This window comes from Ornithorhynchus anatinus, chromosome 3 (genome assembly GCF_004115215.2).
Source record: "Ornithorhynchus anatinus isolate Pmale09 chromosome 3, mOrnAna1.pri.v4, whole genome shotgun sequence".
In the NCBI taxonomy this organism is placed as follows: domain Eukaryota; kingdom Metazoa; phylum Chordata; class Mammalia; order Monotremata; family Ornithorhynchidae; genus Ornithorhynchus; species Ornithorhynchus anatinus.
Genome location: NC_041730.1, coordinates 68,757,138 through 68,781,474, shown reverse-complemented (window position 1 = coordinate 68,781,474; position 24,337 = coordinate 68,757,138). Strand labels below are relative to the sequence as shown.

General features: G+C 43.3%; 1 protein-coding gene across 1 annotated transcript; it reads right to left on the bottom strand.

The window, feature by feature from the left end:
• Nucleotides 1-3,391: 3,391 nt before the first annotated feature.
• On the bottom strand, nucleotides 3,392-23,854 carry LOC115333224 (uncharacterized). Its single transcript, NM_001371807.1, has 9 exons — nucleotides 23,766-23,854; nucleotides 17,104-17,340; nucleotides 15,599-15,805; nucleotides 14,670-14,903; nucleotides 13,301-13,454; nucleotides 9,633-9,742; nucleotides 9,388-9,501; nucleotides 6,757-6,903; nucleotides 3,392-3,547 (listed from the first exon to the last, which is right to left on the bottom strand). Exons 1-9 carry the CDS (start codon nucleotides 23,847-23,849, stop codon nucleotides 3,413-3,415), a joined length of 1,422 nt encoding a protein of 473 aa, NP_001358736.1. The 5' UTR covers nucleotides 23,850-23,854; the 3' UTR covers nucleotides 3,392-3,412.
• Nucleotides 23,855-24,337: the final 483 nt, after the last annotated feature.

The following is a 24,337-nucleotide window of genomic DNA, read 5'->3' as shown; positions in this document are numbered from 1 at the left end:
ATCAATAAATGTGACTAACTGAATGAATGAATCTGGAGGATGGGAATGGAATAAAAAGATATATGTTCCCTGCCTTTATAGATATATATATGGGATCCAGGCCCCAAATTACTTACAGTTAGGAAAACAAAAAGAGAGAGTGGAAAGATGGATATTTGAATACGTGAAATACATAGTTACTTAAAGAGTAGAGTATGCAAATCAATTTGTATAAAAGTGCTACAGATAGCTGTGAGTACATCTGAGCTGATAGGGTGCTTCATTGGGAGGAATTTGAATATAAATGTTCTTTGAGTGACTACAAGAGGTGTAGAAGCCCTACAGAGCCTTCTAATAATAATAATAATGATATTTGTTAAGCCCTTCTATGTGCCAGGCACTATACTAAGCACTGGGATGGATACAAGCAAATCGTGTTAGACACAGTCCCTGTCCGTCATGGGGCTCACAGTCTTTAATCTCCAATTTACAGATGAGCTCACTGAGGCACAGAGAAATGAAGTCACTTGCCCAAGGTCAGATAGGAGACAAGCGGCAGAGCCAGGATTATAACCCAGATCCTCTGACTCCCTAGCCTGTGCCCTATCCACTAGACCACACTGCTTCTGCTCCGATCCTCTGTCCAAGGATACCCAACTTTCTTTTCTTTTTCAGTCTCTCTCTCTCCGCCTCTCTCTTAACTTGGCTCCTCTGGCTGTTAGAAACCCTCAGTGGTTCTGGGGGGAATTCTACACTGAATAGCTTGTAAAATTAGCCATTGTGCAAGCCCGCACATCTGGAGAAAGTGCTTGTAACAAGGGATGAGGAGATCTGAGCCTGCATAACTAACATGCCAATTAGTTCCAACTGCTTGGCAGCTCCCTCCACTTCCTCCAGCCACGACTTGCACTTGAAGAATACAGATGAAGTTGTGAAGTTGTCTCTCCGTTCATTTAAGGAATGTTGTTTTTGACGCAAAACTAATCTCAGCTAAACCAAGACATTTAGAGAGCATAGATGAATCCTTCGGAGTCAAATTTACCAGTGTATATTTATATTTTTGTTTCATTTGGTCTAGGAACTGCTAACCAATACAGAAATGTCATGCCTCTATATTTCCTTACTCCAAAACTGAAAATCTCTATTTCTTGAATTTAATGCATAACTGAGGTATTTATTAAACTCTTACTGTGGCCAAGCATTGTACTAAGTGCTGGGGTAGATACAAGATAATCAGGTTGGACACAGTCCATGTTCCATGTGGGGTTTAAAGTCTAAGAAGAAGGGAAAACATGTATTTAATCCTGAGGAGATGGAGGCACAGAGAACATTAGTGACTTGCCCACAGCAGGCAAGTGGCAGAGCCAGGATTAAAACTCAGGTCCCCTGACTCCCAGATCTGTGTTCTTTTCACTATACCATATTGAATGCCCTATTTCCCAAAGATATGTAGGTTTATGAAATGGCTACTGATTGTTTGACATGCTTTCTTTCTGGATGTTGACAAAATCAAAAATACTTCCATTGGTCAGGCAACAAATTCTGTTTTTTGGGTTTTTTTCAGGTGTTAATGTAACTACTGATAGCTAAGCCACCAAAAATGTCAAATTTGAGGTTGGTGTTGGACCACTTTTACAGGGATTATTAAATTAACTCAATACTAAATTGATTCAGTTTGAAATTGGTTTTTTGTTGTTTTTTTTTTTTTGCTTTTTCACCTTGGAAGCTCTCTCCCCAAGATACCCTTGCAAATGTGTTGCATTGAATTTATTAGAGCTCCAGTATTATCAAGACTTTTTTTTTTGATTAAATCTAAAACTATCCTTTAGGTAACCACACAGATCTAATGTAAATATGATGGAGTCTGGCCTTGACAGAGATTACTTCTCTCTGAAGAAACTAGGATAGATAACCCATATGTTTGGGCTGCTATAGCAGAGTTCTTCCCCTTCCAAACAGGGAAATGAACTAGGAACCCCAAAGGGCTTGCATAGCCCTCAAATTTTTATCTGCGGCTGATCTCAGGAAAATAAGCCTCTGTGAGGTCTTGATCATGTAAGAAATTTGATTTTTTTTAAATGGTATTTGTTAAGTACTTCCTATGTGCCAGGCACTGTACAAGCACTGGGGTAGATCCAATATACTTAGGTTGGACACAGTCCACATCCCATGTGGGGGGTTACAGTCTTAATCCCCATTTTACAGGTGGAGGAACTGAGACATACAGCTAGCCCAAGGACACATGGTGGAGCCAGGATTAGAACTCAGGGCCTTTCAATCGTATTCATTGAGCACTAACTGTGTGCATAGCACTGTACTAAGTACTTGGAATGTACAATTCGGCCTTCTGGCTGCCATGCCCATGCTCTATCCACCAGGCCGTGCTGCTTCTCAAGACACCTCCAGAAGTTTGAGATTCTCAGGGAGACGGGGGGTGTACACACACACACACACACACACACACACACACACACCCCTTTTCATCTCCTGGATTTTTGCTAACACATGGAGGGTCAAATAACTGGTTTTGGAGCTGTCTGTGAGAGGGATGGAGGAAGGGTGGCATGTGATTTTAGGTGCAGGAGAAACTGCTGGCAGCAGAAAACTGGCAAGCAGAATGTTGCCAAGTGTGTGTGTCCTTACAAAGGCTGTGAATTTTGTGAGAGTTCAAGCCTCTGGACCACTTGCCATGGCTACCCCATGGAAGACTTGCCCCTGCCAATCCGTACAATGGCTTCTAACCTCCCTTCCTGACTCACTCATAGATTTCATCAAAAGTTCTGTAGATAGAAGGGAGATGTGCAAATCAAAAATGGATCACCCTGTACAATATCTTCTTTTAAACGCCAAGGGAACACAATCATAGAAATGCCTTTGACTTACCTGATAGTGATTTTAAAATAAATGGTTGCTTTTCTGCCTAAATAGTATCAATTCCACAGTCCAAAAGGTATTGCACATCTTCAAAAGTGAAGTAGAGGGCAATATTGAGTTGCCCCTAAGATAGAGAAGCACCGTGGCCTAGGGACAAGAGCATGGGCTTGGGAGTCTGAGGATGTGGGTTCTAATCCTGGCTCCGCCACTTGTCAGTTGTGTGACTTTGGGAAAGTCACTTAACTTCTCTGTGCCTCAGTTTCCTCATCTGTAAAATGGGTATTAAGACTATGAGCCCCATGTGGAACAACCTGATTACTTTCTGTCTTCCTCAGTGCTTAGAACAGTCCTTGGCACACAATTAGCACTTAAATACTATCATTATTATTATTATTATTAACTTCTCTCAGCCTCAGTTCCCTCATCTGTAAAATAGGGATTAAGACTGTGAGCCCCACGTGGGACAACCTGCTTCCCGTGTATCTACCCCTGTGCTTAGAACAGTGCTTAGCACTTAGTAAGCACTTAACAAATACCATCATCATTATTATTATTATTATTAAGGCAGATTAATTGCCTGATCCTCGTTGAATCTAGGGATCTTCTTAAACTCATTTTGTTTCTTGAAGAAAAGCTGGGCCAGGATGTGATCAGCTGTAGCGTGGAAGTAATCATCCATGTCGAGCGTTTGAAGCTGCAGAAGAAATGCACAGAGAAACATATAAGATTATTCAATCATCCTCTAAACTGTAAGCTCATTATGGGAAAGGAACTTGCCTATCTCTTCTGCTGCATATACTCTCCCAAGCGCTTTGAACAGGGCTCTGCCCTCAGTATGCACTCAATTAATACTACTGATGGATTAGACTCTATTGGACACTCCCAAGCACTCAATACAGTGCTCTGCGCAAGAAAGAGTTAGCTCTTGGAGTGCAAGGATCATGCCTATTAACTCCATTGTAGTCTACTAAACTCTTAGTACAATGCTCTGTCCAGTAGAGTGTAACCTCCTTGAGGTCAAGGCTGGTCCTCTAAGTCTAGTGTGCTCTCCCCAGCACTCAGTATAGTGTTCTGGACAGAGCGAACCCTCGATCGATATGACTTTTCCATTGACTGATGATTCTGTTTGAATACGATGAATCTGAAGGTTTCGAAAAACCCACAGATTGTATTCTTGGCACAGTCTGAGCGGGATTGTGGGTGCAGGGCACCTCTGCTTCTTGCAGCCCCCAGTATTGATGGTCCCAGAAACGTTGAACACGCAGGTACGACCTTCAAGTCTCAGTGTAGTTAGAGGGTGGCACATTCAGGGAGAGTCATGTTGAGCCTCACCCTGATCCGAGGGAAAAGAAAGTCGGGGGGTCTGGGATCATCCACTACAACACTTTCTGGAAACAGGTTCTGGTGGATTGGCCATCCGGTTCCCTGCCCGAGTGAGAAACCAATCAGGCCACTCCCCGACACAGTCAGAGGCTCATCAGGCCTTTCACTGCGCCCTTTGGGACATCTGTGAGTGGCTTGGCCTAGAGGAAAGAGTCCGGGCCTGAGGGTCAGAGGACCTGAGTACTAGACCTGGCTCCGTTACTTGCCTGCTGTGGGACCTTGGAAAGTCACTTGACTTCTCTGGGGCTCGTTTCCTCAACTGTAAAATGAAGATTCAATTTCTGTTCTCCCGTCTACTTAGACTGTGAGCCCCCATGTGGGACAGGGACTGTGTCCAACCTGATTAACTTATGTCTACCCCAGTACTTAGGACAGTGTTTTTGTCACATACTAAGTGCTTAAGAAATTCCACAGATATCATTACAAACTTCTTCAGGGCAAGTACCTTGTCTTCAACTTTCACTGTTAATAACTGTGGTATTTGTTAAGGGCCTGATATGAAGATAGCACTGTGGGAGATATGAGATAATCAAATAGGACAGTTCCTGTCCCACATGGGGCTTACAGTTTAAGTATGAGGGAGTAGAATTTAACCCCCATTTTACATATGAGATTTGTTGTCCAAGGCAGGGTGGAAAACAAGGATTTAATCCTCCTTTCTACAGATGAAGAAACTGAGTCAAAGAGAAGTTAACTGGCTTAATCACGATTAAGCAAGCAAGTGACAGAGGTAGGATTAGAATCTGCCTCTCCTGCTTTCCAGCCTGTACTCTTCCCACTAGGCAACACTCCTTTATTTTTCTTTTGTATGGTATTTGTTAAGCAAATTGAGACCCCTGCTTCCCTCCCAAGTTGTGAGTTCAGTGTTCTGAACTCAAAAGTGCTCAGTAAATACCATATGTAAATATGTCTAAAACTGAACTAATTCATCTTCCCTCTGAAACTTTTCCATCTCTGTTGATGACACCACCATCCTCCTAGTCCCAGAAGCCTGTATCCTTGGATTCATCCTTGACTTCTTATTATCTTTTAACTTTCACAGTCAAGCCACTGCAAAATTCTGCCAGGTCTCCTGACCCAAGAATTCCAGCTTCTGCCCATTCCCCTCCACCTGGACTGCTCTCACCTCCGTGTTAGCTCTGGTCATTTTGCAATTTTCTCGCTGGTCTCCTGACCTCCAACCTCTCCCCATTCCAACCAATACTCTACGCTACTGCCGCCCAGATCATCTTCCTGAAGATGGCTCATCTCCATCATCCAATCCATCCAATGGCATCCCATTTCCCTCAGCATCCAGAGAACACTTCCCATTTGGCCCCAAAGCTCTCCACCAACTCTCCCTTTTTCCTTTATCAACCCCCTCTTCTTCTCTTTCTCCAGCTCACTCTCTTCATTCCTTCCCAGCCAACCTCTATTAGAGAAGCAGCGTGGCGCAGTGGAAAGAGCACGGGCTTTGGAGTCAGAGCTCATGAGTTCAAATCCCAGCTCTGCCACTTGTCAGCTGTGTGACTGTGGGCAAGTCACTTAACTTCTCTGTGCCTCAGTTCCCTCATCTGTAAAATGGGGATTAAGACTGTGAGCCCCACGTGGGACAACCTGATTCCCCTGTGTTTACCCCAGCGCTTAGAACAGTGCTCTGCACATAGTAAGCGCTTAACAAATACCAACATTATTATTATTGTCCCAAGCATTTAGTCCATTGTTCTACACTCACTAAGCTCTCTAGAAATACAATTGGCATGGATGAGTGAGTGAAAATGACAGTGTTACTATGGTTCAAGTGATTGTAAAAGCAGCACAGAGCTCCAGAGCGGAGGCAGCCTGGCATGCCATCTTCTGGCAAGATGAAATGTGACCTAGTGGAAGGAACACAGGCCTGGGAGTCAGAGGACCTGGATTCTAATCCCCAGTCAAGTCATTCATATTTATTAAGTGCTTCCAGTACACAGGGCACAATACTAAGTGCTTGGGAGAGTACAATATAACAATAATAATAATACTTGTTAAATGCTTACTATATGCCAAGTACTGTCCTAAGCGCTGGAGAAGATACAAGTTAATCAAATTGGACTTAGTCCCTATCCCACATGGAGCTCACTGTCTAAATAAAAGGGAGTAGGACTTAATTCCCATTATGCAGATGAGATAACTGTGCCCAATATCATATAGCAGACAAGTGGCAGAGCGGGCATTAGAACCCAGGTCCTCTGACTCCCAGGCCTATGCTCTTTCCACTAGGTCATGCTGCTTCTCTGACACACTTGTCTGCTTTGTGACCTTGGGTGAGTTACTTGACTTCTGTGTCCATCCTAATCAGCTTGTATCTACCCCTAGGTTGGTACTGTGCCTGGTGCATAAGCAAACACTTAACAAATACTATTTAAAATTAAAAAAACCTCATGGATTTCCAGCATTTATAGTCGATCAAGGAAATGTATTCAGTTGTAAAGTTGTTCACAAAATATGAAACCTTTTGGGGAATTTTTATTCCCTCTCAATGCAGTCACCCAGAATTCTCACCTGGTTACCAGTGCTGAAAGCAAGAATGAGAAGCAAGTCCTCAACGCACGTGCTCTTCAGGTAATGCTGGGTTCCAACAGGGAAAAACACAACATCTCCAATGCCAATGTTAAAATCTGTGGTGCCTTTGGTGCCAATAATTCCCACCTGGAAAAGAGTTGGAGTAAATTCTTTGCACAGGCTTGGTGGTAATTGTTCTCAAATCTTACAAGTGAAGGGTCCATGCACCTCACAATACAACAGAATGGGTAGAGTGGATAAACACATTCCCTGCTCACAAGGAGCTTACAATCTATTACTCTTACTGAGGGCCCCTCTTTGCTTGGCATAGCGCTAAACACCCAGGAGGCAGTTAGTAAATGCTAATGATGAATGGATGAATGAACGAGTTTAAATGATGAGTAAATAGAGTATTGCAGCAGATGTATTGCAAAAGAGACACAAAATATTTTTTATCCTGAATAGGTAGTTCACCACTTCCAATTTTCATGTTATTGTGAGTGGTGCTCACATTTCTAAATTTAGACCCTGTTTCAGCTTCAGATTCAACCATACAACACTAGTTTCCTTCAGAGCACTACCTCAGAGAACACAGGCGGTGGAGGAGAGGCATACGGGAATGACAAGGAAGTGAGGAAACAATTTTAAACACCAGGTGTGTGGGGAAGAAGGCGGGGGGGTGGTGTGAGAGGCAGGAGTAGGGGGAAGAGTTACCTAATCACCAGGCAAAGTGACTAGGGAGAGTCAACGTGCCCCTTTGACGTCTTACTTCATGATGTCAAAGTTGGCTAGCATATTTATTCATTCATTCATTCAATATAATTTATTGAGCACTTACTGTGTGCAGAGCACTGTGCCAAGTGCTTGGAAAGTACAGTTTGGCAATAGATAGAGACAATCCCTACCAAACAACCGGCTCACAGTCTACAAGGGGGGAGACAGACAACAAAACAAAGCAAGTAGACAGGCATCAATAGCAACATACCATGGAACCTCTCCGATTCAAAATAAATACTTTAATGAGGCTATAGTATTCATCTATGATGGACTGAACACACAATTCTGGATAATTTTGGCCATAATAAGGTATCTGACCTTGGTTCAGAAACCAGTCCCCCCATCTTATGAGAAACTTGGGTCTGACAGACAACAATTTGATTTAAGAAAGAAGTTTTCAGGAACAAATTGTTTAGAAAGTCCAAGAACAGCCAGTATAATATAAAATTCTAAAAACCAAGTAGCTATTCCAAGACTCAGCACCAAGTTAATACAAGTCATTATCCTAAATGCATTCTCTTTCTTTCTTGGTGCTCGTATCTTCTCGCTCTATTTCACCAACTTGGGAGTTTACTGGCTAAATGTGGCTTCATCCCTGCTCCGTACTATGTCTGGCTCATCAATGGCCCTGGCTAAAGGGTAGTAGTAACAGCTGAGCTGGAGGTGGACACCTCCCCTTTATCAGCGAGGTCCTTAAGAGAAAGGGTGGCCAGAGACACAGTAAGTGATCCAGAAATCCTGCTAGAATGTGGAAGTGGAGGAGGAAGGAGGGAAGAGGAGGAGGAAAAGTGGAGACAGTATCAGAGTCTCTCCCTTTTAGAGCAGGACTTCAGGGAAGAGCCCCAGGGGGAGGTGAGGGATAGAGCAGGAGGGGGGAGTAGAGAAAAGGGGTCACATAGAGGATCTAGGGATGGTATACACTCAATAAATACGATGGAATGAATGAATGAATGGCATATCTGGCTCTCGCAGGGAAAGGAGGGTTGATCCTGCAGAGCCTTGGTTCTCAGGAATGACATGATTTATTGTTGTATTGTACTTTCCCAAGTGCTTAGTACAGTGCTCTGCATACAGTAAGCGCTCACTAAATGCAATTGAATGAATGAATGCCCTGCAAACAGTGAGCACTCAATAATATAATTGAATGAATGTGGTAAAGTGGGAGTCATTGATTCATTGATTCATTCAATCATATTTATTGAGTAGTTACTGGGTGCAAAGCACTGTACTAAGCACTTGAGAAAGTACAATACAACAATAAACTGACACATTCCCTGCCCACATTGAGCTTACAGTCTAGAGGAAGAAGACAGATGTCAATAAAAATAAATAAATTACAGATATGTACATAAATGCTGTGGGGCTGGAAGCGGGGAAGAACAAAGGGAACAAGTCAGGATGATGCAGAAGGAAGTGGGAGAAGAGGAAAGAGGGGTGGGGGGCCTGGCCTGGGAAGGCCTCTTGTAGGAGATGTGTCTTCAGTAAGCTTTGAGGGGGGGAGGATTTGAGGAGGGAGGGCTTTCCGGGCCAGAGGTAAGATATCGGCCAGGGGTCAGAGGCAAGACAGATGAGACCGAGGCACAGTTTAGTTAGGAATTGTTGGCCAAACTGTGAGACCGCCAAAGACTAAGCTGTGAGCTGTTAGCTTCTTGTGGGCAGGGAATGTGTCTGTTTATTGTGGTTTTGTACTCCCCCAAGCACTTACTACAGTGCTCTGCACCCAGTAAATGCTCAAAAAAGATGATTGACTGACTGACTGTCCCAGCCTCCTGATCTGCTGTACCCAAAGGCAGGCCCTCACCTCTAAGAAGGAAAAGCCAGAAACTTGTTGATAATGTGATTCTAAGAAATTACCTGTCCACATCCACTGATGACATAGCCCAGTTCGTTGGCATTGAAATGAAAGTGAGGCTGGCGTAACCCATTGCTGTAAATTCTGAGGGTTCCAAGGGTTAGAGTGTTCTCATGCTGGAAACAAAGAAATGAAATCATTGAGGCCCCTGACAGTTCATGCCCAGGGAGGATACAAGTTTCACTGTTACCCAGCACTTACAGTTCAGAGGTCCTAATGCCCACCCCAAAAAGCAAAGCCCAGTGACCTGATTCAGAGATTCGCTGAAAATTTTCTCATTGGCATTTAACCCATTTCCATTTTTCCGATACCGAGCCCACTGAATTATTCCTCCTGGAAGTCGGAATTCTCTCGAACCTGAATCAGAAGAAGAGAAGAGAACATCTGTGAAAATGATCATGTCCCAAAGGTTGATGAAGAGAAGGTGGAACCAAAGCCTGACCCTGGAGCTTCAAGGGCATAGGGGACTGTGGTAGGAGCTAGGGCAGGAGCTGGACCTGGTGGGCATCTGGCTTGGAATAGAATAGAATAAACAGGGGTTAATTTTTTTAATGGTATTTGTTAAGTGTTTACTATGTGCCAGCACTGTTCTAAGAACTGGGATAGTACAAGCTAATCAGGTTGGACAAAGTCCACCTGGGGTTCACAATCTGAATCTGCATTTTACAGATGAGAAAACTGAGACCCAGAGAAGTGAAGGGACTTTCCCAAGGCCACACAGCAAGCAGAAGAGTGGTGGAGACAGAATTAGATCCTAGGTCCTTCTGACTCCCAGGCCCATGCCGTATCCACTAGGCTTCTCAATGACAAACAGCTCTAATCTGCTGGTGAAAAGCTGCACCATTCTCCCAGAGTGCTTCACCACATACATTTCACTTGGGCCTGACACCCTCAACCACTTGAACCCCCTGAGATACAACTACATTCAGAAACAAGGTGAAGAATGACAGAATTGTAAAGAATACCCAACCCCTACTCACCAACCTACTTCTCCCACAGTGGTAGCTAAAATCTGGGCTTCACACTAGTTAAAAATATGGTTTGGGAAGTTATCACCTCATTAGTTTTCACCCTCTAGATAGTGAGCTCCCTGTAGGCAGGAAAACTATTTACCCACTCTTGTATTGTATGCTCCCAAGCACTTAGTACAGTGCTCTGCACATGATAAGCACTAAGTAAATATCCATGGATTTGTGAGGGCTTAGGAAGGAGGCAGGTGGGACAGAGGTTCCAAGAGGGATTCAGGCTAGTGGTAATGGCTATTAGAGAAGATCCTGCCTCTTTTCTAGCTCTCCCGCTCTTGCAGAATACTGTCAGGACTGACAAACATTAGTTGTGTCTTTACAGACAAAGGGAAGTGAAGTGCTGCAGAAATTTTTAAGATAGGATTTTTTTTTTTTGATGGTTTGTTAAGTGCTTACTATGTGCCTGGTATACTAAGAATTGGGGTAAGTACAAGATAATAAGGTTGAAGACAGTCCATGTCCCACATGGCTCTCACAGCTTTAATCCCCATTTTACAGATGAGGTAACTGAAGCACAGAGAAGTTAAGTGACTTCCCCAAGACAAGTGATGGAGCTGGGATTAGAACTCAGCCTCTGACTCCCAAGCCCGTGCTCTTTCCACTGAGTCATGTTGCTTATCTCTCAGAGGGTTGGTAGACTCATTTCCTGCCCACAACATGCTTACAGTCTAGAGGGGGAGACACATTAATATAAATAAATTACAGATGTGTACATAAGTGCTGTGGGGGTGAAGGAGGGCTGAATAAAAGGTTTAAATCCTAGTGCAAAGGTGATGCAGAAGGGAGTGGAAGAAGAGGAAATGAGGGCCTAGGCAGGGAAAGGCCTCTTGGTGGAACTATGCCTTCAATAAGGCTTTGAAGGTGGGGAGAGTGATTGTCAGATATGAAGAAGGAGGGTGTTCCAGGCCAGAGGCAGGACGGGGGCAAGAGCTTGGAAGCGAGATAGATGAGACAGAAATACAGTACATTGGCATTAGAGGAGAGAAGTGTGCAACCTAGGTTGTAGTTGGAAATCAAGGAGGTAAGATAAGAGGGGATAAGGTGATTGAGTACTTTAAAGCAAATGGTAAGGAGTTTCTGTTGATGCAGACACAGATAAGCAACCACTGGATGTTCTTGATGAGTGGGGAAACATGGACTGAACATTTTTTAGAAAAATGATCTGGACAGCAGAGTGAAGTATGGACTGGAATGGGGAGAGACAGGAGGCAGGAGGTTGGCAAGGAGGCTGATGCAGTGATCAAGGCAGAATAGAATAAGTGCTTGGACTGATGTGGTAGCAGTTTGAGTGAAGAAGGAAGGGTGGATTTTAGTGATGCTGTGAAGATTGAACCAATAGGATTTGGTGTCAGACTGAATATGTGGGTTGAATGAGATGAGATGAGAAGGATAATGCCAAGGTTATGGGATTGTGAGAAAGAGAATGCTGGTGTTGCCTAAAATGACAGGAAAATCAGGGGGAGGGAATGGTTTTGGTGGGAAGCTAAGGAGTTCTGTTTTGGACATGTTAATATGGGATAATTTGGGGCATTACCCTCGATCATCTCATTCAACCCACAACCAAATCCTGTCAGTTCTGCCTTCATAACAACACTAAAATCCATCCTCTCCCCTCCACACAAACTGCTAACAGTGCTTGTCCAAGTGCTTATCCTGTCCTGCCTTGACTACTGCACCAGCCTCCTCACTGATCTCCCTGCCTTTTGTCTCTCCCCACTCCAGTCCATACTTCACTCCGCTGCCCAGTTCATTTTTCTACAAAACCATTCAGTCCAAAAACTCTCCATTCCTCAAGAACCTCTAGTGGTTTCCCATCCACCTCTTAAAGCACTCGATCAGCTCACCTCCTATCTTGTCTTAACGTACAATGTCGAGTCATTTCCGACCCATAGCGATACCATGGACGCATCTCTCCTAGAACACACCATCTGCAATCGTTCTGGTAATATATCCAGTGAGTTTTCTTGGTAAAAAATATGGAAGCAGTTTACCTTTGCCTCCTTCTACCCTGGTACCTTACCTTGCTGATTTCTTACTACAACCTAGCCCACACACTTCCTTCTTCTAAAATCAGCCTCCTCAGTCTATCTCCATCTTGTGTATCTCAATCTTATTCATCTCACTACTGACCCCTTTCCCACATCCTGCCTCTGGCCTAGAATTCCTTCCCCCTTCATATCCGACAGACCGCCACTCTTCCCACCTTCAAAGCCTTGGGAAGCAGCATGGCTTAGTGGCAAGAGCACAGGCTTGGGAGTCAGGGGCCCCAGATTCTAATCCCGGCTCCACCATTTGTCTGCTGAGTGACCTTGGGCAAGCCACTGAACTTCTCTCTGACTGTGATTAAGTGTAAGACTGTGATTACCCTGTATCTATACCAGAACTTAGAACAGTGGTTGACATAGAGTAAGCATATAACAAATACCAATATTATTATTATTATTACTAAAATCGCATCTCCAAGAGGCCTTCCCCAACCTAACCCCTCATTTTTTCTACTCTCTCTCCCTTCTGTGTTTCTTATGAACTTGAAGCTGTATTCTTTGAACACTTGATATTCACCCAACATTCAGCCCCACAGCACTTATGTACATATCCATAATTTTTTTTTCAGATTATTGTCTGTCTTCCCCTCTAGATGGTAAACTTGTACTAGGTAGAGAACCTGCCTATCAATATGAATAGTGTATTGTATTGTTGTATTGTACTCTCCCAAGTCCTTAGTACAGTGCTCTGCACACAGGAAAATGCACAATAAATATCACTGATTTATAAGTAGACATGGAACAAAAATATAAATGAATCAGTCAACTAGATAGAATGTGTGTTATTCCATTCTCCATGAGTGGGTTTCTCTTTCGTCCTCTCCACGGGGATATTTGTTTCTTACCTTTAAGATCGTAAAAGTACTGCCAGACGAGACTGTCTGGAGACTGTATGAAGGTAGCGTTCATGACTAGCTCTGCCAGATTTGGTGGAAGGTTCACAGCCTGATCCACTTCTTGTTTCTTGAATGTTCTAATGAAATTAACTCCACCTTGAGGCTAAACACATAAGAAAACACAAAATATTGACTGTTTACTTTCCCTCTTTGAGATACAAAAGATGTAAAAACCTAAATAAATCTTGCACTTTTCAAAAAACTTCCCAACTCTCAGGAAGCCTCTGGAAATTTAGTCTAGGCTTGTGATCCCAAAAATCTGCACTGCTTTCACCCACTTATACCTGCTAATATCCTTCCAGCCCCACTTTCTTATGGTATTTGTTAAGCACTTACTATATACCATTCACTATACTAAGTGCTGGGAGAGATACAAGCTAATTAGGTTGGATATAGTGCCTGTCCCACTTGGGTCTCATAGCCTAAGTCCCCATTTTACAGATGAAGTAACTGAGGCGCAGAGAAGTGAATTGGCTTGCCCAAGGTCATACAGCAGACAAGTGGCGGGGTCAGCGTTAGAACCCAGATCCTTCTGACACCCAGGGCCATGCTCTATCCATTAGGTCATACTGCTTCTCACACTTGTTTTCACCCCTCCCCAGATAATGACAGCTTTCATTCTGCCAGCTGTGCCAGCAGAGCTCCATGGAAATCATCATCATCATCATCATCATCAATGGTATGTATTGAGCAATTACAGTGTGAAAAACACAGTTTTAAGCACTTGGGAGAGAACAATATAACAGAGTTGGTAGGCAAGAGCCCTGCCCACAATGAACCTAGGGTCTGGAGAATCAACAAAAAGGAATGTGAAGTATATTCAATGGGTTTTAAATCTGTTACTTGACTTGCCTTAGTGTTTTAGCCCGGTTTCCTTTAGGACCATCCTGATTTCTTTTTATTAGGCCTTATTAAGGTCAAATCTCCTCCAAGAAGCCGCCCCTAATAAAGCCCTCTTTTCCCCCACTCCCTCTCCATTTTCTGTTGTCTGCTCTTGGATCTGTTCCCTTCGACCACTTGTTTTCATTTCATCCTCAGCCCCACAGCACTTATGACCATAGTCATAATTTATTTAATTATACAACTGTATTTCTCCCACTCTAGATTCCTAAGGTCATTGTGGGCAGGTAACGTGTCCACCAACTCTGTTGTATTGTACTCTCCCGAGCATTTAATGCAGTGCTCTGAACACAGTAAGCACTCAATAAATACCATTGATTGATTCATTAATTGATTCTTTTAGGCTCCAGTGCTTCTTCTCAATCCTGACAGGATGAAGAACTTTACACTGTGATTTGTTCACAGCCGGGATACGGACCTTAAGGGATCTGGAAGCTATGTCCTCTGGTGTGGAGAAAAACACGTCATCCACATCCAGGGTCTGCAGTTCATCATGCGTGGTAAAGAAGAGCAAGAATAAGCAGTCGTCCTTTCCAACGTTCTTTAACCAGTGCAGTGTATTTCTGGGGAAGAAGATGACCTGGCCAGCAGTGACGTTGTATGTGGTGGCTGTGCTGCCTCCTTCATCGACCACACCGATCCAGGCGGAACCCTGAGGCGGAAAACAAAAGAGGCCAACCGGATCGGGTCATCATCAGAAAGGCCAGAGGCAGGACGTGGGAGAGTGGTCGGCAGTGAGACAGATGAGATCGAGGTACAATGAAAAGGTTGGCATTAGAGGAGCAAAGTGCTGGCTGGGTTGTAGTAGATTAGATGCACGCATATTCATTGCTATTCATTGTTCATGTCTGTGAATAACATCCATCTCCACACTCTCTCGGTTACTCTTTAATGCAAGAAAATCTTTACAACATGAAAACCAAAGAGTTCAAGATTTAGGACTCATGACTATCCCTCCCCAGGAGCCTCAAGGGACCTTTAGGAAACTAATTCAATCGTCCAGTGGCCAAATCCACTGGACTGGACGTGATGCCGCAGGTCAGAACAGCATATTTTAGCTGTTGCTTCAAGGGCCCCTGATCCTGCTTTAGTAACACTCCTTGAGAAGTGAATTAGCACTAACGGCAATGGTTCACACAGCTCAAAATGCCGGAAGTGATTTGAAAAGGAAAGGTTCTGGCTGAAGTCTGTGAAATAAAGAACCAAGAGCTGCGGTGCTTAAATGCATCACAAAATCTCAGGTGTTGCCCTGGATTTTGGGAAAGTAGGTTTCTCCGCAACCGAAACAATACCCTGCAGCTACGTAAGAGGGTGGTTGGCAGTGGAAGGAAGGCAAACAGTCTATACCTGTAAGAGATAGCCATGCTCGTTGGCATTGAAGTGCCAGTGCGGGGCCCGGAGCCCGTTGCTTTTGATTCTCAAGGTCCCAAAAGTCATGTGAGACTGCTGGCGGTTGAGGCTGTTCCCGAAGGTTTTCTCTTCTACACTGGAGTAGTCGCCGGCATTGTTCCTGAATCGGGCCCACTGGATAGCCCCGCCTGGAAAGCTGAACACCTGGAATGCCGTCCACATTATCGGTCAGCAACAGGAAAGCTGTAAGGCTTCACTTATACTGAGCAGAAGGCCTGCCTGATCTAATGCTATAATATAATTATTACTATTATAGCATTAGTTAAGCACTTACTGTGTGCCAAGTACTGTACAAAGCACTGGGATAGATACAAGAAAGTCAGGTCCCAACTGGGGTTCACAGTCTAACTAGAAGGGAGAACAGCAAGGCCCAGTAGAGAGATCACAGGCCTGGGAGTCAGGAAGGCCCTGGCTTCTAATTTCGGTTCCTCCACTTGTCTGCTGTGCGAACTTGGGAAGATCACTTCACTTCTCTGGGCCTCTGTTACCTCATCTGTAAAATGGGGATTAAGATCGTGAGTCCCATTTGGACATGGACTGTGCCCAAACTGATTAGCTTGCATCTACCCCAGCTCTTAGTACAGATTGGCACATAGTAAGTGTGTAACAAATACTATTAAAAAATCCCAAACAAATATTAATCCCATTTTTACAGATGAGAGAGAACTGAGGTCCAGAGAAGTGAATAGACTTGTCCAAGGTCACATAGCAGACAAGTGGCAAAGCCAGGATTAGAACCAATGTCCTTCTGACTCCCAGGTCCATGCTCTCTCCAGTATGTACTGAGTGCTTACTGAGTGCAGAACACTATACTAAGCCTCCAAGGGGGTAATGAGCTGTATGGTTAGCAGTTTTAGCAACCACCCAGCCCAGCCACCGTTCCCCTCTGGGCCCCTTTGAGGGAAAACTTGGGTCTGCCCAGACAGGCTCATCCTCTCTCACTCTTGCCACTAGGTAGCCAGGGAAGAGGCTGCCATCTGGCCTCCGATCATCTTCCACTCCAGCCAGTGGTCTTAACTGGGAAGCGAGGGAAGCAGTATGGCCTTTGGGAAGCAGCATGGTCTAGTGGCAAGATCATGTGCTTGGGAGTCAGAGGACGTGGATTCTAATCCTGGCTCCGCCAATTGTCTGTTGTGTGACCTTGGGCAAGTCATTTCAATTCTCTACCTCAGTTACCTCATCTGTAAAATGGGGATTAAGACTGGGGAGTCCCATGTGGGACAGGGACTGTGTTCAACCTGATTATCTTGTATCTGTCCCAGTGCTTAGAACAGTGTTTGGCACATAGTAAAGACAACAAATACCACTATTATTATATTAATAATAATAATATTGAGACATTGGAAGCAGTTCCTTTCATCATGAGAAAAGAAGCACCTCATCTCATTTTTCAGACTCTACAGAGTTCAGACGTCTTACTTCACAACCCACACAGTTCTCACCTTAGATTTATGAAGATGATTGAGAAACTGAAATTTTAGGTCGACCCTGACTTTGTCTGAAGGAGCCATCGGCATTCCCTGAGGGCTCGATTCACCCTTTGGAGACATACTTATTCCCGGGTTGGTGTTGCTATTATAGACCAAAGACAGAATCAGCACTCCTATTGCTGTGGTGACAATGCAGGCCAAGAGACACACCAAGAAGAGGGTCAATAGAGACCACTGCGTCTTCGTTTCCTGTGAGAAATCGGAAAGGAATTATTTTCTATTCTTGACCCATTTTGAAAATGAGTTTCCTTCCTCATTGTTGGCTTTTCCTGCCTTTCATGGAGCAAAGCTTTCAAAACGACCTGGTGAAGCTTCTGTTGACTCTGATCAGAATGAAATTGTATCATTGCTTCGAAAATGTGCTAATCTGTTTGCCTTGAGCAACAAAACAATCACTTAGCCAATGCCCAAAAAACGGATTTCCAACAGATTTCATAATTAAACAATAAAAAATAGATCAACTGAGTCCATGGGTTGGGGGGCATCAGTTAATGGACTCAATCAATTGATGATATTTATTGAGCACTTTCTATGTGCAGAGTACTATAGTAAGCACTTGGGAGAGTACAATCAATTAATCAGTGGCATTTATTGAGCACTCACTAGGTACAGAGCACTGTACTAAGCGCTTGGAAGAGAGCATAATACAAGAGAATTAGCACATCCATTCCCTGCCCGTAACAAACAGCATAACAGTGCTAGCAGACAGTCTCCCTGCCCATAACGAGTTTATAGTCTAGAGGATCTGGAAGTCTGGATATTTGAACCAAATTGGTCAGTTCAACCAATCAATCAACAGTATTTAATGAGTGCTTACTGTGTGCAGAGCCCCATACTTAAAGCTTAGAGAATACAGTATAACAGAGCTGGTCTCTGTGATCTCAGACAAAGAAACTCAATTTAGCTAATCTGAGCTTTTTCCATTATCATTATTATCTAAGCAAACTCCATTTTGGGTAAAAAGTCATACAGAAAACAGATGTTCAACCACTGGCTTTTTACTATATTTTAGTCTCTGGAAAGAACTGATTTTTCACATTCACTTTTGAAGTAAAAGTAATTGTGGCAAAAATGTTCATGTGAGTCAATGACCTCCTTAATTGACAGGGAAAAGCCAGGGATCACCTATCTTGATATTCCATAAGATGTTTTTACCTACCTCAGGCCCGTGCCCATAGAAAGATAACAACATAAAACTGGGAAGCGGTATAGACTAGCTGAGAGTTAGGGACTGGGAGCCAGAAGACTTGATATCCCAACCCGGATTTTCCACTTTATTCTTTTTTTTAGTGATCTTTGTTAAGAGCTTACCATGTGCCAGTTGTGTCATACAAAAGACAAGTGGCAGGATTAGAACCCAGGTTCTTCTAACTCCTAGGCAAGTGTTCTATCCACTTGGCCATGCTGTTTCTCTGCTGCATGAACTTGGGTAAGCCACTTGACTTCTCTGAGCCTCAGTTTCTGGGGCTGTAAAATGGGGATCCAATATCTGTTCTCCCTCCCTCTTAGACTGTGAGCCTCATGTGAGATAGGCTCTGTGCCCAACATGATTATCTTATATCGCTCCCAGCACTTAGTACAGTGCTTAACAAATACCATTATTATTATTATTACCGCTAATAATTATCCCTTTGAAGTTTTCTGTAAAACATTTACCACGCTGCGGATTTGGGCCTTGACACAGTTCAAACTTCATTTTAAACACCATTTTAAACCCAGTTTGAGTCAGTTCCCTCCGACTCTATTTCCACTTCCATTTTCTAAATTTTAAACTGGCCACTGAAGAGCTCCTGGTTAAAAATGAGGTTTATAGGAGTGTGTGATTCCCCAGATATTCGTGGGTTGAAAACTGCACAATTCCCCCATCCTTTCATTCCATGCGATGTATACACTACAGCCCAGCAGTACTGAAATCTGATTTCAAATTGCAAAAGACTTGAAGTGGTTATAGTTCATCACTCATATTTCATTAGATAATACAATAACTGATCTAATTTTAACAGCTCTTGAAGCAAGATAAGATTTCATTCCAAGGATTTTCTGAGTGGTAACAAGGTTTGGACTCTGTTATCTGGACTGAAAGGCTGTTTTGAGCCCAGCTTCTCAATGCAGTAGCTATTACATATTGATAGGAAGCTGGTTTATTGCTTTTCTCATCTTATTTCTGAAAAGACGTTCATGAGTCAGAAACTTAGCAGAAAGGTATTAAAAAGCAGGAAACAAAGAAAATACATGCACACCTGTAAGGTTTTAGTATTTGCCTAAGATACCCATATTAAAAGAAATGAACAGAGAGAAAAAAAATCAGAGAGGAAAAAGAGGCAGAAAGAGAAGGAGGAAAGAAAAGAGAGATGGGGATGAGAGGATAAAGGGGGTAGGGGAAAAAAACAGAGGGATGAGGGGCCCAGAGCAGAGTGATGAAAATGATCCAAAACTCCCATCACTTTGAAAGAAACAGTTTAGCTACAGTGATGAAGACAGTAACTGCAGTGGCTGCTTCTGCCCGATAATAATTAATCATTATGGTATTTGTTAAGCGCTTATTACGTGCCCGGCACCATACTAAGCACTGAAGTAGATACCAGCAAATTGGTTTGGACACAGTCCCTGTCCCACATGGGGCTCACAGTCTCAATCCCCAATTTACAGATGAGCTACCTGAGGCACAAAGAAGTAAAGCAACTTGCCCAAGATCATATGGCAGACCAGTGATGGATCAGGATTAGAACCCATGACCTTCTGACTCCCAGGCCTGTGCTCTATCACTACACCATGCTGCTTCTTATGGCAACCGCTTTGACACCTGCACCCGACTTCTATTACTTGTTGCAATTAATTCATTCATTCTGTGTATTTATTGAGCACTTACTGTGTGCAGAGCACTGTACTAAGCACTTTTTACTGTCCCATTCTTCCCTTGTCCAGACCCAATTTTCTGAGCAAAGTGAAGCCTTTTCTCACCTTCCTTCTCCTCTCATATGCTGATTCCGGGGACTTCAACATTCATTTGGACTTTCCTGACAATTGCCCAGGGGCCCATTTCTCCCAGCATTGTAGTATTTGTCTCCCCTGCTGGATTTTCAGCTCCATGTCTACTAATTCTAGTGTATTCTCCTAAGCGCTTAGTACAGTGTTCTGGACAGAGTATGTACTCAATACATACCATTGATAATTTTGAACCTATATCTTCAAGCTTTAACATGTGACTCCTTGTCTTGGTATCCACTAGATAGTAAGATCCTTGAAGGCAGTAATCTTGTGAACTTTATTTTAGTCTCCCAAGCACATAGTACAGTGCTTTGCACACAAGTACTCAAAGATCACCACTGATTGATTGAAATGAGTATTCAATAAATGCTACTGATAGAATGACTGCAAGCTCCTTGTGGCAAGGAAACATGTCTATCAACTCTGCTGTGTTGTTTTCTCCCAAGCACTTAATACAGTGTTCTGCACACAGTAAGCACTCAGTAAATATCATTTATTCATTGCAATAAATATTCAATAAATGTCATCGATTGGATTAATTAATTGTGAGATTTGGTGGACAACAATTCTGTGTTCCCCTTATCTACACACTCCATGATTTGGAGAGTGTCAGTCAGATCGGAGATGCAGTGAGGCCTAGTGGAGAGATGATGGGCCTGGGAGTCAGAAAGAGCTGGGTTCTAATCCTTACTGCCAATTGCTTGCTGTGGATCCCTGGGCAAGTGACTTAACTTCTCTGTGCCTCATTTTCTCAACTGTAAAATGTGGATACCTGTTCTCCCTCCTATTTAGGCTATGAGTTCCATGCAGGAAGGGGACTGTGTCTGACCTAATATGTACCTACCCCAGTTCTTAGAACTGTATTTAACACATAATAACCACTCAACGGATGCCATAAAAACCCAACATGTCCCTTTCACCCTTTCTCTCATCACATTGAAAAGTTTTAAATCTCTTCAGTCCATCTTCAAGCAAAAGCTTCTCCATATGGGCACTTATCCTGGTTGCCCTTCTCCATAACTTCTGCTTTACATAAGATGTGGCAACCAGAACTGCATGCAATATTCCAGAGGCTTTGGCAATACCCATAACATCACCATTTCATGAGGTGGAGCTCATAAGGAGAATGGAAGATAGCGGTTACCCAAGCAGCCTCTGAATGGTAAAGTGATAGGGGGCACATGCAAGCAGAAGAGCAATCAATCAATCAATCAATCAATCAATCAGTCATATTTATTGAGCACTTACTATGTGCAGACCACTGTACTAAGTGCTTGGCAGAGTACAATAGAACGGAATTAGGATACACAGTCTGTGCCCGTAAGGAGTTTACAGTCTAGAGGGTAAAACAGACATTAATATGATTAAATAAGTAATTTATAACGTATCATTTAAAGATATGTACACACGTGCTGTGGAGTTGGGGATGGTGAAAAAGGGCACAATAAATGATTTAAAGACAATTCGATTTGAGACACTATTGTTTGAGAGACCAGACAGTGGGGCAGTGATCACAAGAAGGATTGCTCTTTGTGAGCCAAGGCTTGGCAAAGACTGGGTTATCATGAGGCCAACTGGAAAGCAGAAAGAGTCGTTGTATGGGAGAAACCAATCTGAGCAGCAATCTCTATGGGCACCTTATTTGAAAAGAAGTCCATTCAGCCACAAAACTCATTCATGGCTAAAGAGCTTAACCACTTTAGAAACAAAGGACCACTGGGATGAGAGGCAGTGTGGTCTTGTGGATTGAGCACGGATTTAGGAAGTCACTTATCTTCTCTGTGCTTCAGTTTCTTCTTCTGTAAAATGAGGATTAAACCTTTGTTCTCCCTCCCCCTTTTGACAGTGATCTCCATGTGGGACAGGGACTGTGTCTGATATGATTATATTATATCTACCCCAGCTCTTGGCACATGGAGTAGCACACAGTAAGAGCTTAAGAAATACTATATTAGGTGTGTGTACAGTGGTAAAGTGTATTGTTTTGCTTTCTCTCCCCTTTCTGTTGATGTCCAATATTCAGTTGGCTTTTTCAGCTCCTGTCACATCTTAAAGCAATATTTCAAACAGCATAACACATACTTATTTTTAAATGTCTATGCCTAAACGGGAAGCTGTTTAAAGCTGCACACCCTTCGTTAAAGTCGACAAAAAAATTCAGTGACTTCTGATAAGTCAGGAAATAATAAGTACTTTTTTACAAATGGGGGATGGCAAGTTTTGATAGATTGATCAATCATATTATTGAGTGCTTACCATGGACAGGGCACTGTACTAAATGCTTGGGAGAGTCTAACAGAGTTGGTAGACACAATCCCTGTCCACACTGAGTTTACAGTCTAGAGGAGACAGACATTAAAATAAATTAATAGATTATGGATATGTACATAAGCTGTGGAGCTGAGGGACTGATGTTAATGATGTGTACCGATTATTCAGATTTACCCCCCTGTGTTTTGAGGTAAATTGCATGACCTAGTGGATAGAGTATGGGCCTGCGAGTCAGAAGGACCTGGATTCTGGTCCCAGCTCCACCACCTGTCTGCTATGTGACCTTGAGAAAGTCACTTTACCATTCAGTACAGTGCTTTGCACACAGTAAGCACTCTGTAAGTACAATTGAATGAACTTCACTTCTCTTTGCCTCATCTGCAAAATGGGGATTAAGACTGGGAGTCTCATGTGGGACATGGACTGTGTCCAACCTGATTACCTTGTATCTACCCCAACAATTAGAATAGTGTCTGGCACATAGTAAGCACTTAACACACACTATAAAAATTAAAGACAAAAACGATTTTCCCCAGTCAAAGAATTGGGGAATCATTGTGGGTGTGATCATTAACCGGATCAGCCTCTTCCAGGCCCAACAAGGTAGAGATTAGCAGTCCACCTTATTCATTCATTCATTCATTCATTCAGTCAGTCAGTCAGTCAGTCAGTCAGTCAATCCTATTTATTAAGCACTTACTGTGTGCAGAATACTGTACTAAGTTCTTGAGAAAGTACAACACAAAAATAAACTGTGACATTCTCTGCCCTCAGTGAGCTCACCGTCTAGGAGGTGGGTGGTGCGGGGGAGATAGACAACAATACAAATAAATAAAATTACAGACATATACATAATTGCTGTGGGGCTGGGAGTGGGGGGAAGAGTAGAGGGAGCAAATCATAGTGACACAAAATGGAGTTGGAGATGAGGAAAAGTGGGACTTAGTCAGAGAAGCCCTCTTGGAGGAGATTTGCCTTTAATAAGGCTTTGAAGTGAGGGAGAATTATTGTCAGGTTTGAGGAGGGGGAGCGTACCAGGCCAGAGGTAAGGCATGTGCCAGGAGTTGGCAAGATCAAGGCTCAGTGATGAGGTTAGCACCTGAGGAGAGAAGTATTCGGGCTGGGTTGTAGAAGGAGAGAAGTGAGGTGGAGGTAGGAGGGGACAAGGTGATGGAGTGCTTTAAAGCCAATGGTGAGGAGTTTGTTTGATACGGGTTTGGATGGGCAACCACCGGAGACACTTCAGGAGAGGAGGTGACGTGTTCTGAATGTTACTGAACTACAGAAGAAGAGTAAAGATTAAAGCAGTATCCTATTTCCCACTTCCAAATCTCCCCGCCCCCATAAAAGCTTACCTGCCCAGATACAACTGACTCCCTCCCAAGAGGTGTGGCGTTTTGGGACAGGGTTTCTTGCATTTCAAAAGCTGAGTTTTCCATTGGAAAAAGAGGCAATCCAGTGCCAGAAAAAAATAAAAGGCTTGAGGTGTGGAACTAAACTCAGAGAAGCCCTCAGAAGGGAATGCTAACCTCAGAGGACCTAGAGATTTTATAAAGCAGCCAGATGAGGAAACAAAAGATAAGGAAATGACTCTCTCTTTCAAGGCAACAGCTGGAGTGTTATAACTTTGGAAGAATTGGCAAATGAGAAGGCAGTAAGCAGGAAAGGCTTCTTTCTCAAATCCACATTGAAATGAACCAATTCCTTGGCCCCTTTCAAATAGACACAAACTCAATTAGAATGAAGCAAGTGATAGAGGCTATTTAAAGAAGACTACATCAGTAGGTTCTGCTGAGGAAGGGCTGAGAGTGTTGAGTTAGGTATTCAGATCAGTATCACAATCATAAATATTTATTAAGCATCCGTCTAACACAGTGCTCTGCTGGGTGCCATACTGAGCAAATGAGGCACCTTCCTTGCCCTCTAG